Source organism: Solenopsis invicta, chromosome 12 (assembly GCF_016802725.1).
Source record: "Solenopsis invicta isolate M01_SB chromosome 12, UNIL_Sinv_3.0, whole genome shotgun sequence".
Taxonomy (NCBI): domain Eukaryota; kingdom Metazoa; phylum Arthropoda; class Insecta; order Hymenoptera; family Formicidae; genus Solenopsis; species Solenopsis invicta.
This window is the reverse complement of record NC_052675.1, coordinates 11,484,020-11,501,399: the sequence shown is the minus strand read 5'-3', so window position 1 is coordinate 11,501,399 and position 17,380 is coordinate 11,484,020. Positions and strand designations below refer to the sequence as shown.

Below are 17,380 nucleotides of genomic sequence, written 5' to 3'. Positions count from 1 at the left end.
GTTTCCCAGCTTAACGGACGACAGTTTTCAGGGTAAAAGTACCTGCAGAACCATGGTGCTGACCACGGTACCAGCGACGGGTACGAGGTTCAATTCTAGCCACTCCTCGCCCGCTCTTAGGCAACCCCGCTCGAATATACTCCTCTCTCCCGTCTGCATTGGCCCGCGGGATGGGGGGATAAATAGAGATGATTTAAAAAGTCGACAAACGCACAAGGGTGTTTGCTCGCGCTTAAAGATTCGAAATTACGCCGTCGGCTGTGACTGCGGTCTACTGATAACGCGAAAGCAAACAGCGATACGGCGCTTCGCACCCTCCTCTAGTGACGACGACACGAGGGCGTGTTGTTTGGGCGTGAATGAGGAAACCACTCGCGTCTTTCCCTCTTAATCGAGAACCACGACATATAGATACATTTTTATGCCGTTGCGCGAGAATCCATGAAGCACGCCCCGGGAGGAAGGGAAAAACTTAAGAGGGTTTTATCGACTGACGCACGGGCATAACTTAGAGGTGTAAACCACAGGGGGAAAGTAAGAGAAATGTAATATGGTGTTCGTGATGCTCGCCGTTGCGTGAAGCGATCCGGTGTGGAGTGTGGGGTGTAACACGAGTGGGAGATATTCGCGATGATATACGTAATGACTCCTTCGGATTCTCCTCTGCGCGTAGCAAATTTTTCCCGGATCCACCCCACGACGATTCGATCGCGTGTACAACTTTTGTTTTCATTTGTGAAATATAATTGAGCGAATGCGATGTCGAATATAATTTTTATTATTAATACATACGCGACACATTCACACTCGCGCGCGCGTTCTCGCCCTGATAGGCCGGATAATAACGGTGACGTTTAATACCCCGGCTCGGAAAAAGCTCTTTAACGTTATTTATTTACTCGCATTTTATCGGCTCGTAACGCATCGTGGCACATTAACGGTCCTCCACAACGAATATATATATATATATATATATATAAAATTAAACGACGAAGGCTTCTCTTAATGAAAGCGTAATTAGCGATGGGTCGAGCTTCGAGCCATTACATCGGGAATGATATACCTACTCTTAAAATGAAGCCTGCACAGAAGTTCTTATCCCTTTTCCCTCTCCCCTCGCCCCGCACCGCCTTTTCTCCCCTCGTCCGTCGGACTCGACCATTTTCTCTCTAATTAAGTTCCACAGTTTCTTGACCCGGATCGTTTTTGCCCGCGCTTGTAGACATTGTGTAATCGTGCGCGCGCGACCCGCGCAAAACTACCCCGGCGAACTACCGCTATCTCGAATCTGGCCTCGCGCGATAGAGCGCGAGTCCAAAGACAAATTATTCGGCCCCTCCGAGGCACGTTCCACTTGGTTTACCAGTACTTTCGTAACGACGGCACAAAATGACGCAAGTTTCGAATCGGAAACAAGGCGAAACTAGAAACGGTCGGAATTCTGCGATGTCACTCGTGATATGTGGGCGTGAAGGATGTAACTTACGATAGAGTTAACGTAAATAGGTAAAGGAGTTTGTGGGATGTGATTAGAAAAGAACTTTGATAGGATGAACCAACTAAAGATCGAGGAACGTAAGAAAGAGACGAAGGTACATTTGATCGAAAATAATAATGTTTATAGGAAAAGCTATTGTTTTTCTGTTTCACTAAATTTATAATTTATCATTAACCTTTCAAATTTGGTTTTCTATTATAAAACGTTATTTGTCACCGCAAAAATAATTATTTTAATCAAGAAATCGATATTAGAGACAGGATGAAGATATACTTACGTAACTGGGTTTTCTTACGTCGTAACCGCATTGTTTATTTTTAATGATTTCCTGAAACAAATAAAAGAACGATTTGACTGTCGACGATAGAATTACTACGTGACGAAGAATGATTCTATAAAGCAGTGGCAATTGCAGGCACTGTAATCAGTATATAGAGAATTACATTAGGTTTTCGCTTGCAACAGCTAAAAGGCACGCCGCACGCTTCCCTCGAGCCAATGTCGCTCGACGAACAATTGAAATAATTGTTACGGTCCCAATCCTTCGGACCCTCGATGCCGCAACATTGCAACTGAAAAATAAAATGACAAATTTTATAATTTTACGCCATAGCGCGTCAAGAGTTTGCTATAATTTTAATCGCTTATGGATTTCTACACGAGTTTTACGACCCGCACGTCTGGCCACGAGATTTCGTTGTTTTCTATGTGGTAGTTGGGCAGGAAACTCGCCGCAATTCGCTCGCACAGACGAGAATATTATTCGTGCGAGACTGAAGTCGGGGAATCGCGCTCAAAGTGTGCGCCAAGGCTCGGGATATTTTGCATCGCTGGCGGTATGCGCGCAGCGCCGATATGATCAATCGCGGTCGAATTTGCGATGAATATCACGAGCGAGTATGAATTTCAAACGCCGTCATAAATAATTCCGACGACGCTGGAAATTCAGTCCAGGCAATATTAAATACGCGATTTGAAGGATCGCTCGATGAAAAAGGGAGAAGGAACCGTCGCGTCCAGAGGCACCAGGATAATAAGCGTAAGAGAAAAAAAGGGAATCTCGTTGCAAGGAGCCGAGTATTAAGGAAAGAAGAGAAAAAGGTCATAAGGATGACGTGAGTTGGATCCGGCTGGCAATGAGGCTTGGCCAGCGATCGAAGGTCCCAAGACCTTCATTAAACCCCAATATCTGTCTCCTCTACGAGTCAGAGGCGTTTTATTCTTCTTCCTCGACTACCCGTATGTGCTCTCCCATTGGTCAGTTCAGTAATTTTTTTTCTACTCTAATCCGGCCTCTAAATGTTAAAGGACGGTCAGCAAAGAGAAAGAGAGACGTGGCTCTATAAAAAACAGCCGATAAAATTCCTCCTAAATGCGGCATTAATTCCGTGTGCAACCGCATCGGCACCGTAGGGAATAGTAGCGTTATTTACGTCAATTGTCTGCAACGGGCAATTAATTCATCGATCTTGCAAACATTAATTCGTTCGGGAAAATCTATTGCCAATAAGTATAACATACGTTATACCGTCAGGTAATATTACGCTATACACGTTTGATTAATCAGCCGGCGAGCGCGCACACGCGTATCTCGTGATTCTATCGTATAATTAATTAACCATGGGAATATTCGTATTTCTCGGTACGACAGTCGCCGCGGGATGGGGGATATTTCACGTTTAATTAAAAGGCATAAAAATGAATTAGCCGGTGCGAAGTGTATTAGATTCTCGCCGGAGGTAAAAATAGAGAATCGATACGGGAAATATCACGAATTCAATTATTAATAAGAGGGAAGGTTGCATATGAGATGTTCCTCGTTTGTCGCTTCGCACGTGCTCCCTACGAAATTCGATTAATCAGGCGATTCGTTATCGCGATATAAGAAATGGCTGTCACGCAAAGCCGATATATATCGAGAGAAAGGGAGAAAGGGAAAGCCTCTCCCGGCGCGTTGAGTACCGGAAAGATAATAATCAAGCGGATTCCGAGCATCTACGTAATTTAGCTGATTTGTTTTCAGCACACTCGTTTTATTTTATTTCAATTATTCGTGCGGTAACATTTCAATTCGTTCCAATCAAATATTCATAATACGAAACGCGGGCGCGCGGAATATTCATGCGAGATGCGAATGCGAGTCGAGTATTGAGATACGAGATACGAGTTTCCGATTGTAGCTGGATTTAATTATTATTCGCTCGACGGCTGTACAGGCCGTATCAAGGGAGATCGACAACAAGCGCTCCGCGCGCGATTTGCCATCGATTTCTCTTCGGGCGAGAATTTCGCGGTTACGCTTAAACTGATGGAGCATATAACAATGTGAAACGCTGGAATAACAATCGAAACGCGAATGTAACGGAATCTTCAGTATTTCAGTTTGTTATCGTCATTGAACGAGCTTCCGAACAACAACGAGAAAGTTAAGTTGGATTTTTTTTGGTCGAGGCGTTCAACATTGAGGAATGGCACGCACGCGTGCGCGCGCGCGCGCTAAACGGAGGGTATTACAGAATGAAATATATATGCTACGGAAGAATTGACTCGAGATTCCCCCGAGGATAGAATTTCCATCGTTTGCCCCGGCGCATACACATCTCTCTTGATACATCCTGTATATCGATCGCGTCGGGCCGAATCAGCCAAGTTGAGCCAATTGATAAGTGGGATGGCGACGGTAAATACGCTTCGCGCCACCGCACGAAGTCGAAGTACTAAGCATTTCATTAACCGCCTATAAATGGTACCGAGTGAATCCCGACAGGGTCAGACAATGCGGTATATGGCAACTCGGTGGTGCGTCGGGGGTTTCCCGGGGCCGAGGATAGGATTGTCGGAATTGCGCGCCAGTATACCGGGCGTCCCTATTGAAATCTCGTAAACCACAATTGGTTGGTCGACCATCGGATTAACGAGTTCAACGATACCGCGCTCTCGACCAAAATCGGCTGTCATATCTTCAGATCAGACGGAATCGCCTTAATCCCTTGAAACGCTGTTGAATCCAAAGCGTATCAATGGTATTTTATACATATTCCGTGTTCCAATCGTCTTTCGCATTGCAGAATATAATTTCACAAATATCACAGATAGATACAGCTCTCAATCGTTATTCGATTAATGATAGTTTTTCATAACTATCGTTAGAAAAGATTGGAAAAAAATATTATACGTTACTGCGTTCATCAATTTCATATTAATCACTTTGTTAAAATGCGAATCGCATTAATAACTATCACAATACGACAATAGCCCGTTGGACGCTCGTCGGTCCACCGATGATGAAATTGTGGTAGTAATTCGACGCTTGCGGATTCATCAGCGGTCCCAAAACCCGTCGCTCGCGCATTCAAACATTAACCGAATCAGTTCGCAAATGTTTCCATATGTGCCCGCGTCACGCAATAATTTACGTGTGTACGTACATATTGATCGATAGATCCCAACCATCATTTACGGTCGTGTCTGTATGAGAACGGCTATGAACGGCGTAAGCCTCTCGCGGCACGTTTCGATACCGACTTCATCCATCCTCGTGTGACAGACGTCTACTTTTTACTCAAACTGAATCGCGCTAACCGCGCGACGGATTCGTCGGTTAAATTAATTCTCGTGGTTCCGCTGGATACTTGGCCGAACGTAAATCATTGTCGCGATCCACGCTCTCGTAAAGTATGGCGAATCAAATGAAATTTTCTGTAGATCTAGTCCGATGCGGTAACGCGCGATGCTACGTGCGAGCGCGTGTGCGGTTTACCGTCGACTAGCTCGTACTGATAGGATTACCGAAATTGCGGCAGTGTGCCCGGGCGGTTCTATTGAAATCTCATAAACCACAATTGGATGACCGGATATCGATTGTCGAATACTATAGTATATTACGCGCTATTTGGGTGCCGTCGCGTGGCATTTGGACTGTGGATCCAGCTGCATTTTCGTGTTGCGGCGACTCGATAAAGTTTGCACGAGCTTGCGTTTTGGGAACTGTCTGACCGCACGATTTCCTACACTACTCAGAAGCACGAGCGCGAGCGCGCGCGTGCGCGCGCTTATTAAGTTTCGGTAATTTGATACTTTGGCAAAGTAACGAGCGCAAGGAGGAAGCACATGTATCCAATTACTCTAATTATATTAATATGATTGAATAGTTCTGATATAATCAACTTGCCCAATCTTCTTGAATCCAGTCGATGAGATTCTGCTGATCGGGATCCTCTCTGTAGTGAATGATGAACGCTTGGAAGCCCCCCGTAGCTTGTGACTTTATCTGCATAGTGAACAAAATATCATATTAATATAATTAATTCATATCAATCTGTTTCTGTTAATTAAGTACTATTTGGAAACTTGTCCTAAAATTTGTCATTCAATCTATTTTAATTTTCTGCTTGAAATAAGAGAAGAGAGAAGATAGTCTGCTTAGATCACGTCGTACACCAAAGCTTCGTAATAACTCTCTATAAAGTCTTATGATCGGTGATTTCTAGTCCGGGACGATTCCCTCCCCGACGATTGACGAGCATTATAGGTGCTGCAGGCGCAATTGCTCAAGGACGAGTTTAACTTTCCGCCGGTCGTAAAGGAGAACGGCGCGCATTAAAACGCGAGCTGCGTGCGAGTACGAGGATGCGATGGCACGTTTGTTGGTTGTCCGAAATTTTCCACGGGGAGAAAATTCTCGTCATGTTTAAAGGATATGGTTAATGGAATTAATTAGTAACCCAGGAACTCTCCTGTTGCATAATTATACGCAAACTTTGTCGACACCCTAGATTATACTCTTCGTCTTCCTCGCGCGCGCGAAGTGGTACATATATCCACAGCGAATGAGATTGTGAAATATGCACCGACGAATATTGTACAATGCATTCGGCATATTCACTTTGATAATTCAGCCACGCTTCTCGTAGCTACTGAATTAATAAACACGGTAAGCAGAAACGATTACGAAATGAACGCAGCGAAACTATCTCGAGGAACACTTGTCTTGGAAATGTTGCGTATAATTCTGCAGGATAAATTTTAGTAAAGCTGTATACTCCGCGAAATATCATCTGCGCGAATAATTAAACGTGCACAGAGTTTGCACAATATGTAAAACGATATTAAATTATATATCTGTAAAACGACCTACATCTCATTTTAATGTATTTACTAGATTTATATTATACATAGTACGGGTATCTTTAAATACGATATCTACACGTCTATGTATTATATTTGCTAGAGTTACTGTTGCACGTTATATGAAATGATTTTTTAATAATTATACAAAGTATACAATATTTACCCAATCTTTGAAGATGAATCCCAAAACACCGGCAGTCATTTCCATCAGCAGCAGTAGTGCCAGAAATATCGCGTACTGAAACAAGTAAAATTAATTCTATCAAACTCCCCCGAAAAATTAATTAGCGCCCATTTTTGACCTGTTTGCTACCCGTTAGGGCCATCTTTTCAACGATTCGTACCCTTTCTTAATTTCCAGAGTTCGCTCATTAAAGAAAGCGGAACCTTTCGGTTTCTTTTTCTTTTTTTTTCCAAGTACTTTTAAACGTTACATTTCTCAAAGGGCGAACTTTTGTTCAATCGCGCGCGATAGCCGGCCAATGATAGACCATAGATATCACATAACGAACCGGAAGGTCGATCAAAGTTCCAAGTTCCGAAAGATGTTAGGCAATTAAAGTAATCTAGAGAGAGTTTAATTGAATCCCATAGGACGCTCACCGCAGCGAGGAGGCACGTGTTCTCCCGTAGCGCGCCGACGCATCCCGTGAAACCGATGATAAATGTCACTGTACCTGCAACAGAATAAATAGTATCGGGTACTTCGTCATCCCGCAAAATGTAACGCGAAGAACACGAATGCATTCGTCAATGTATCGTATAATCGTGAGTTATGAGCGTGGGTATGCGCGTCCCACTGGTGAATTCATTCCCGCATCGACATCCCGGCGTGAATTCCCAGATACTCGTATACATTTATAGGCTCGCAACGAGGTGCATGAAAAAACCATGAAAATCGGAAACTTAATCATAGCGAACGCTGTGTCAGAAGGATTGAAATGGTCCGGGAATATCGAAAGAATTTGGGAAAAGAGTTTTTTATTTGGTAGTATTAATCGGCATTCCATATCGATAGACTGTAAATAAAAATTTAGAGATACGTTCACACACAGAAAAATATAAAAAAAGAATATATAATTAAAATTGTATAAAAATATATAATTAAAATAATATACAATAATACGTTATATCTGGCAAAATTAAAACGGGAGAATAGAAGGCCTATATCAGTTACAGTGGTTTTTGGTGCCAATTAATAATTTTTAATTATTGAATTGGAAATTGTAAAAATTAAAAATTATTAATCGGCACCAAAAGCCGCTGTGACTGGCATAGGCATTCTACTCTCGCGTTAAAATATTATAATTAAAATAATTAAAATAATATAATTGAAAATAAAATTGTAATTTTAATACTAATATTATATAATTTTAACATATATATTATTTCCTTTTGTTTAATCTTTGTTTGTAATTCTGTTTATTCTTCCTTTTAATTTTTGGTTTTCGAAGTTAAGACTTTGTTAACCAACAAAGCTAGGAAATTCGGAGAGTTTTGAAATTTCACCTGCGTAACAACTCTGATTTACGAACATACGCCACGTATTAGTTACACGTAGATTTGCGAATGCTTGTAGTTACACAAGTAATTATATTAAAATTCCTCTGCGTTCCAGTTGAATTTCGCGAAAGTGCGTCATCAAGAGTACCGCGTTGCACCAGTGGTAATGCGGAATATTTATGAAATTATCTGCTACCCCGCGGACGAGCGTGCCGCGTAATGAGCGCTAAATCAATTCCGAGTGTACGCTAACAAAAAGTTTGCGAGCACAAATGCTCAAAATTCGCTGCTATCATGCGATTAATTGATGTGCATTCGAGCAGCTTTTTCGCCTTTTATATTTAATACGTAAATGTCATTAATTTTTATGTACTATAAAATGATATGTTTGAGTTGAAATTGTTAAAAGAGCTTTCATGCATAAACAATTTTGTAACAAAAATGTTCGCAAGCGCAAATTGTAAAATTAAATTTTATTTTTTCATTTTAGACAATAATATGACTGAGAACATTCATTAAACTCTTGGCAAAAATTTAATAATAAATTCTAGTCTAGGTAATATTTCTGTATATAAATACACATACACAATTTACATAAACGTATTTGAAACATTTCAAAAAGGATTTCACATTATACGCAGCATTAACAGAGAGATGACTCGATGTATTTAAAAAAATTTACTGCACCGAGAAAACGATTATAAGTCAAACTTGGCGCTATCGGACTTAATAAATTTTATCTATCATCGAAAGTTATAAGATTTTAGAACGTGCTCCGGAAATGAGGGGGTAACTTTTAATCCGATGGTAAAGCAGAGATGGGCAACGTAGAACGAAGCTCTTTCAAGTAACTGAATAATTAGTCCAGACTTACTTTCGGAACTTTTGTTAAGCCTTGCCACGAAGTAGAAGAAAATGGCAACGATGAAACGCTTTACGCTCGGACGAAAAACTCGATAAAGAAAAACGAAAAGTGCGAATGTAGAAACGTGTATCCACTTGGAAGTGCAGTTGGAAAATTTTTATACAGGATGAGACTATTACGAGGCATTTTGTACGTCAACTGCATTAAATACGTGAACGTACGCGAAACCTATTTTAAATTACATGACTTTTTTTTCATTACTGCGCTTGTTGCTATTAAAAAAATATACACGCGTTATAAAGGAGCTTTACTTACATTATATTCCAGCTCGCATCTGGATTAATATTTGATTTGCAGTCAATGTTTTGTAAAGAAGGGAAAGCATTGGCAGGCGTAAGCCAATGGTAGATGAAAGGGCTTTGTCGCCCTTGCAATATTGCCACCTTGCTTTATGTCGCATGGTAATAAAATTGCATGACAGAGAAACGCATACGTTTGATCTCGCCTCGCGACACACGAATATAACGGCGAATGTGAACCGATAATATTTGTTTTGATTTTGGTAGGTTTTCGTTTACTAAAAAGAGAGAATGTATACGGAATAATCCAGGTCTTTCTCGGTGCTTTCCTTCATCTATGTATGTACTCCGCGAGCGATGTGAAGACGATTCTTTTGCAGCGTGATTTTAATCAGATCCGGCTACTTGTAATTAATTTATTCTTAACTCGCGACATGCGTAATTACGGACGCTCTCATCGAGAGCGTTTGAAATCGCGGTGACGCTCGAAAGGACGGGCGTGTATACGATCGCAAATGAAAATACAACACTCAATTGCGATCGCATTTATTTAAGCGCGGAAAATAAACGTAATCCGGGCTTGCAGTGTTTCTCTTTGCGCAAGAGTCGCGATTTATTTGGAGACGCCGTGCGATTTTGGCGAACGGCAGTGCTAATAATTTTAGGCGGATTTTCGTGCTTTCTAAGCGAGCTTTGCTTTTGAGATTGATAAACTTTGAAAAGCACTGATTAATTTTGTGAAATGTATACTTAGAGTTGTTAGAGCATTTTGAAGAACAATCGTTAAACTTGGTCGTTTAATAAATAATTTTATTAAACGGCAGAGACGTGTCGCGACGGGTAAAATAACGGGTAATATCTGGGACGCAACACTTCATTTTTGTTCTAAGCGCATTAATGGTCTCGATAAAAAAAAAAGCGTAATCGTCTTTTGTGGTCGTCGTTACAACTTTCAAGCAGTGTAGCTAAGTCTAAATCGTTGTTATCTGGTAACCGTTACGGTAAATTGAGTGCAAGCCGGAAGAGGTAGAGTTACTCGTCAAAGTAAATGGAAGTAATTGGAGCATGGGATAATCGAAAAGCCAGGCTCAAGTCGACGGAGTACGCTACGCAAGTACGAAATAATTAACAAGCGCGTCGCTTTTCTAAGTACAGAGGGTACACATAATGAGAAGACGTTGATTACTTCGATGGAAAGGCCACTTGAATGACGGCCGATACCTCCAGCGTTTTTCCAACAAATTTTCTTCTTACTTTGTGTTACAGTTATAGTAAGATTTTCAGCCAGGGGCGCTCTATTGACGTTTGATCAGCTGCAACAAAGAGATTCGTAATCTCAAATACTATACCGTGCTGAACAAACGTTTAATGATTCGAAGTCAAACAACAGGCTAGTCCGCCGCTTACTTCGATCCTACGGAATTAAATATTAGCGCAAATATCGTTTTGAATGGTAAATATTAAACTAATAACGCTTAGCCTGCATCGTAATGGGTGCAGTGAATAACGAAATTAACCGAGTACATTTATCTTCGTGGAGCAGCGCGTAAAGCATTGCGAATAAATTCTATACCTACAACCGACATATTATCAGCAGTCTCCCACCTCTCCTCCTTTCTCTTCCCTTCATCTTCAATGTGATATATAATTTCCAATAAAAGTTGAGAACACGAATATCTCCCCCACACACCGTCAAGCGAACAATTCAAGTGAGTGCCACTACTGCTGAATTCGACTATATATAAAGCTAGGCGACGACGATAGAACGAACCCATCGACGGCGAGCGGCGCGGCCGGGCCGCTTGTCCCCTTGGAACTTCGAGGGGATTGTTTCCACGGACACGGGGCAAACAAATGGATGAGCCTCCGCAAATCGGCCCCCACTTTCGTACTCGAGTGGTCTCTCCCGCGCCACCGTCCGTTGTTCTTCCGGCGTACCGAATCACGTGCAAATTCGATTTGGGCCGCGCGACGTCCCGCAGAGAACGTCGCCGTAGGTACCGCAGGCCAGTCCCGTCGTCGTACCGGCTTGAATTCGGTCGCCGGGCATTCCCGGAAGCATTCTCGCTATTACGGCTCGGCGAAACCGCGCGCGCGGCTGACCGCTTCGAGAGAGAGAACGCGCGCGCGAGCGGCTTTCCGAAGCGCGGAATCTCCGGGAATCCACGTGTACACACTCTCCGGGTGTAATCCGATTCGCTGCATCACGTCCCGCGGCGGTGCCGGTGGAGCCTCGGAATGTCATCCTCCATGACCGGAAATGCGACGTCTCCGTAACGCGGAGAACGCAGCCCGGCGCGGCAAAATAAATCGGATGCAGACCTCGTCCTAATTTTATGTCCGTCGTCTCGCTGCCGGCTAGTATCCAATTAAAACTTTGGCACCCTGTTAGAGAGGGAGGGAGAGAGCGAGAGGGAAAACAGAGGTGGTAGGGCCGCAGCGCGCAATCTGCGTCTATTTGCCGGTAGAGCACGTGTATTAGCCGACGGAATATTACATTCGCGTCGCGAAACGGAGAGAGAGTCTGTGGTGGTTAATGGAAACGTATCGAGGGGGACGGCGGCGAATGCGCTTTCTGTCAGCGCACCCTTAACCCTTCCGTATCCCCCGTATCCATTTTAATTAGTGTTTCGCTCGCCCTCTAGAACCTCCTCCGTCTCTGCACAAGTTTCTCTTCGTGATTCAGTGATATTTACAGTTCTTTGACGAAAATTGAATATCGGGTGTTTTCTGACAAAGATCGGATTCCGACAACTTTAGAAATAGGGTAAAGTCGCCTATTATGAGATATCTTTTTTTAAAGGCTCATAATTTATTTAATTTATACCATTAACTCCTACTTTTATATCCAAATTATACTAAATATATTTAAGTTTGGTCGCCAAAAGTTAACAATTAATAATAGTTATACTGTGTCGTATATGAAATTTTTTATTAAAATTGCCAATTTTGCTAATTCGAAAAAAGATGAGACACAAAGGTTTTTTTATATGAGATGAGTCTTATTGATTTGGAACTTACTAGGTTCAAATTAGGCTCAAGACTCTAAATATAGCTGATCAATCAACTAGTTCTTTTGATATTCAAAAACTTTTATACGTAACATCTCTCCAAAATCTATTTTCTTCGAGATATTTTTCAGTCTCAGTACTAATGCTATAACTTTTAAGCCTCATAATTCAAAAGTTCTGAATGAAAAACTTTATTATAGCATTTGCGAAAGCTCTCGAAGTTAGAATATATAATAATAAATGAGAATTTTTGAATCTCATATTATGAGTAGCACGATATTTGCGGTATAATACGGTATAATATTTATAATTAAGCAAATCATCACATCTCGTATTTTTCTATTAATACGACTTCACTCTATCACACAGAACTTATTATCAAATATTTGTTTATTTTATAATAAACAAAGTTTAAAGACTCATCTTAATAAATCTTGACAACATCCAATTAAAATTTTTTTTCAACGATTGCACGCATGATCTAATAATAAATTTTCTACTAAATAGATTTCACCCCAAAATTTATAAGTTTATGATGGTACCAACCACATGCGTTTATTAATGTAGCAGAAACCTCGCTACCTCATATTAGGAACCTATCTCATAATAAACGACTTTACCGTATTTTTAAAAATTGCTTATGCCTCGGCGATTTGAAACAATGGCAGCGTCATCATAAAACTCCATTTAAACTTTTTATGAGGAATTCCTCCGAGGTATTTATTTTGCACCAATACTTGGGATGTGCTTCGTACATGCTAATGACCGCGAGTATCGTACGAAAATAGGTTGTCACGATCGCGACCGACAAAAAGCTCCTTTCTCTTGCGCGTTGGCAAAACGCACCCTTTAATGGCCGGTAATGTCGCGTGCACGTAGCTTATCTTCCGCCCTCATAGCGAGGGAATTGTGTCGTTACCAACGGAACTCCGATTCATAAGACCTCGCATTCAGCGAGGAGACTCGTGTGATATCGTTTATACATTATAATTATATAACCCCGACATTATTTTTCATTCCATCATTCCGCCTAATTTATTCGACGGTTTACGAGAGAACGATTCGCTCGGTAAATTACCGATTATTTCTTCTCTCTCTCTTTCTCTCTCTCTCTCTCTCTCTCTCTCTCACTCTCTCTTTCCTCATTTTCACTTCTCCATTCGATGCGCTCGCTGTGTTAATTGAAATGGGGTTATTATGTTGCAAACACGCTCCGTGAAACACTTTGATAAATGTTTACTTGGTAAACGAAACTGTGTATACGTCCGTGGAGAGAAAAAAATTGATATGTAATTGTTAATTGTCAGTTGTGAACGAATAAAATTACTACCACTCACGAACGTAAAAGGCTATTACGGTATCATAATAAGCACGTCACAGTTGAAAAAAAAAAGTAATTGCTCGTTCTTTCTTGACATAATAATGACAGAACAGTCATCTCTCTTGCCTTCAACTTTTCCAAAATAATTACGTTGAAACGAACAAATTTCCCATTACTTACACCCCATTAACTTTCCGCTATTAGCCGTCTAACGCATTAGTAAAGAAGCGTTCTGTAAATCAGACTAGCGAGATGAGAAAATTTTTCAAATCTCCAACGCGCAGTTGGAGATTGTTCTGCTCTGGGAAGCAAAGCGCAGAGCGCGTGCCCAAATAATATATAAGACGATGAGATATTGAATTTCAACTTGAGACAGAGGCTGAACTTCAAAGCGTCGCGGCGGCTATATCTCCGTCTGCTTTTGCTACATGTTTCGGTCGAATGATTATAAGAAGTAGAAATGGTAAATATAGTCTGTTTCTACTCAGCGTTACGTCGCTCCCTTAAATCCCTCGTTTCCGAAAGGCATCTGTGGGATGTCCCAGAATTTTTACGACCTTAACTTTGATGGCGGATTCCTTCTGCCAACTCTGAGGAACGAAAAAAGGAAGAGAGAGAAAAAAAGTTAAAAAAAATATGCGGTTTTTTAACGAATTTGTTTTCCACGGAGGGCTTAAACTATTCGGAAAATTCACGACTATGCAGACACCTTAATTTCCGGCTCGCACCGTGCTTCGCTTCTCGGAGAGGTAAGCTACAGTTCTCTCCGACCTCCCCTCCCACCCCCGTCCCTAAATTACAAATCCGCACTATTGTCGGACGGCGCATTACGCGACTTCCGCGCGAAGGAAGCGCGCGAAATATCACGGACGAATTAGAACGAATGCCGTCCTCGGGCAACCATTACGAGGTCACCGCGCGTTGGAGTGGCGGCATTAATACAGAAATCAAGTTATAGCCGCGCGGTCGTGCGAAATGTTTCCGCCGACGGAAACGATAGTCCCTTCGCAGGCAGTCCTGAGGAAAAATTGCGATCGTCGTCTCCGGCGCCAGGGGAACGCCACCAAATGTCGAGAAACTGCGATTCTCACCGCAATCAGCCGGCGCGTTATTGGGGATTTCCTCCTTTATTACAGTTCATATTCGCATCCTCAATCAAGAAAATCTTCCATGTGTTACTCATATTGTTTCACATTTGTCCAGATTGAGAAGTCGGGTATTACAAATATGTCTTTCATAAGTGCTCAGAAATCCTAACATATTTGTAATTTACAGCTAAAGATTTAAAGAAGAAAAAAATCATTTCTGAAAGTTGGCACTTTTAGTTGCATATTTTTCATTATTTGCGTGTTAATTTAATTAATAGTTATAACCTAATTTCTTCTAAATATTCGATATTTCTAAGTAATCAGTATTTTGTAGGAATAATTCTCGAAAAGAGTTAAAATCTCTTTCACTCTCTGTTAATGATGCGATAATGCGTTGTTTATGTCACACGTATTTATAATTAAGATTTCCTGAGAACATTCTTGGGAAATTCTAAAACTAAAGTTTAGCTCGCGGCGCTACTCGAAGAGAGCTGTTATAACTCTCCGTGCGTCTCTGAGATAGGAAGAGTGAGAGAGAAAGAGAGAGAAAGGAAGAAAAATAGAAAAAAGTACTCACCGACTAGAATAAGGATAAATGCTGGATCGAGTGCGACGTTCGTGAGGCGGGACAGGTTGTTGAAGGTGTCCTTTTCGGTCCATGCCCAGACGCCCACTGCCATGATGCCCAGACCGAGCCACTGCGACAAAGAGAGAGAGAAAGGGGATGAGAGTTAGAGATTGGCTTAAGTGAAGACGAATATCGGCGGTAAGTTTCAGCCAACCGGAAACTTCCCTCGAACTGTTTTCGTGCCGTCTGCCATATTTGCGGAGTTTTTCGATTATCCTGACGCGAGAGGGATGTGAATTCCAGTGTAATAAGTAGACGCATTAGATTGCAAACGCAATTTCTCACGTGTCTACCAAAAATAAGACTGAAGACGTAACATTACGTAATTTCGCGAGAAAAAAGATTGTAGACTGTGCTTGTCAATTAAAATCTTTCGTACTTTCACGTCATTTAGAAAGAGGAGGAAAAAGAGAGAGAGTGAGAAAAAAAAGATTCTTCGACAGACCGCTTTTAATCATTGGCCGCAATTGCATACAAATGTAAAAAGTTAACGTGCACATTCACGCACGGTTTGTGCACTTCTGACGAGACACCCACTCGGCGAAACTACAACTACGAGCCTGGGCTTCAATTATACAAACCCGGTCGCGTGCGTTTACGCCGCGGATACGATTACACGCGGATAATGAGAAAAGCGCCAGGGAGAAAGAGCGAAAGAAGAGAGGAAGTCGAACGAGAGTAGGGTCTAACGGCTTTCGACCGTTAACGGTCTCTTTCGCCCACGGTCTACGCGTAGTTACGTCTCAAACGGTTCGCAAACGACAAACGTTTGCCGAGTGCCTCTCTGACGGGCCGTTTTGTCGACGATTCTTTTCGCTCGCGTTTTTAAGACCAGCCTCAAAAGCCTTTGAGATCGTGATTTTGGTAGATCAAGCGTAAGACGGTGTGTTCTCGAGCGACCATCGAGATCGACCGTTGCAACCACGAATTCCCTCCTTTGCTGACGGATATAAACTGAATTAAAGAGTCTTGTCTTTTCGATCGGATTTTCATCATCGTTCACGATATATTTTCTTTTCGATTTAACGAGCGTTCGTCGAGTTCGAAATTCAATCGTTTTTAGTTAATTCCAATTTCAAGCACGCTTTCATCAACGATTTAGATCGAGTGAAACGGCTTGAGCTCGTCAAAATGCACGATTCAACGCCGTTCATCAGCAGGAGCGTTAATCACAACGTAGCCTTCATATTAGCCTGACCGACATGGCAACCGCATTTGCGGTGAGATTGATATTCGGCGTCGTGCATTTACTGACGTTAAATCCACGCAATTACCGATGACACACGTAGAGAGTGTTCGCGTGACAAGACTGACTTAGCTCGAAGTAGCTGCAACACCTGAGGCTGCGCCTGATAACGCGTATGCATTTCGTGGGATAATCGGTTCTAATCCTCCCCGACCGTGAGAGGGGGTGAGGGGTGAGGGGGAGAGGACTCAGTTTATGACATCGTACATAACTATTCTCTCCCGCTCTCTCCCCGTTCGCTTTACATTCGATAATTTTCACCTGCGCCGCGCGCAAGATGGGATAAATGGGTCACGGCCTCGTAACGCGATGAATTAAAAGGCAGGTGCTGTATTCCACAAATTGTTAAAGGATTATCACGTAAAATCAGTCTGCGTGTCTAATGATATACGTGCTATAATTACGTATTGCCGTAAACCAGGTTGTTCTATTCTCAACCTTTTGCACGATAGAGATCGATATCTCGCTCCCAACTTAATTCGCGAGCCGGCGATCATCCGATTTTACAAATATTTCGCGCGCGGGTCCACGTCGCGCGCTTATCACCGACGACGGCGAATGTATGCTGGTATTCATAAAAAAGAAATTATGTATCGCAGGTTTCGAAAGTTAAACGAGCCGTGCACGCTACTGCCACGCGCGATAATATCTCGCGAGCGAACGCGGGCGGCCTCCTTTATTTCTGGGTTTTTCTTTTTATTTTTCCATCGCGACCGATTTGACGGAAGCTGAAAAGGGGAAGCGGACGAGAAGAATCGTCGGGCGCGTTCGAATTGTTTGAAACCCATTCG

The 17,380-nt window shown here is 42.1% G+C and overlaps 1 protein-coding gene across 3 annotated transcripts in view; it reads right to left on the bottom strand.

The window, feature by feature from the left end:
- The window catches only part of LOC105208213 (tetraspanin-5), a 119,390-nt gene that overhangs the window by 12,996 nt on the left and 89,014 nt on the right, over positions 1–17,380 (bottom strand). For 2 of the 3 annotated variants that reach the window (XM_026135325.2, XM_026135324.2), the window contains exons 2-8: positions 15,293–15,413; positions 7,232–7,305; positions 6,792–6,866; positions 5,670–5,768; positions 1,942–2,070; positions 1,776–1,826; positions 43–153 (exon numbers count right to left, since the gene is read on the bottom strand). In XM_026135325.2, the coding sequence (XP_025991110.1) occupies positions 43–153; positions 1,776–1,826; positions 1,942–2,070; positions 5,670–5,768; positions 6,792–6,866; positions 7,232–7,305; positions 15,293–15,413 (660 nt within the window). The remainder of the gene's footprint in view (positions 1–42; positions 154–1,775; positions 1,827–1,941; positions 2,071–5,669; positions 5,769–6,791; positions 6,867–7,231; positions 7,306–15,292; positions 15,414–17,380) is intronic. The other variant, XM_011178008.3, reaches the window with a different exon arrangement.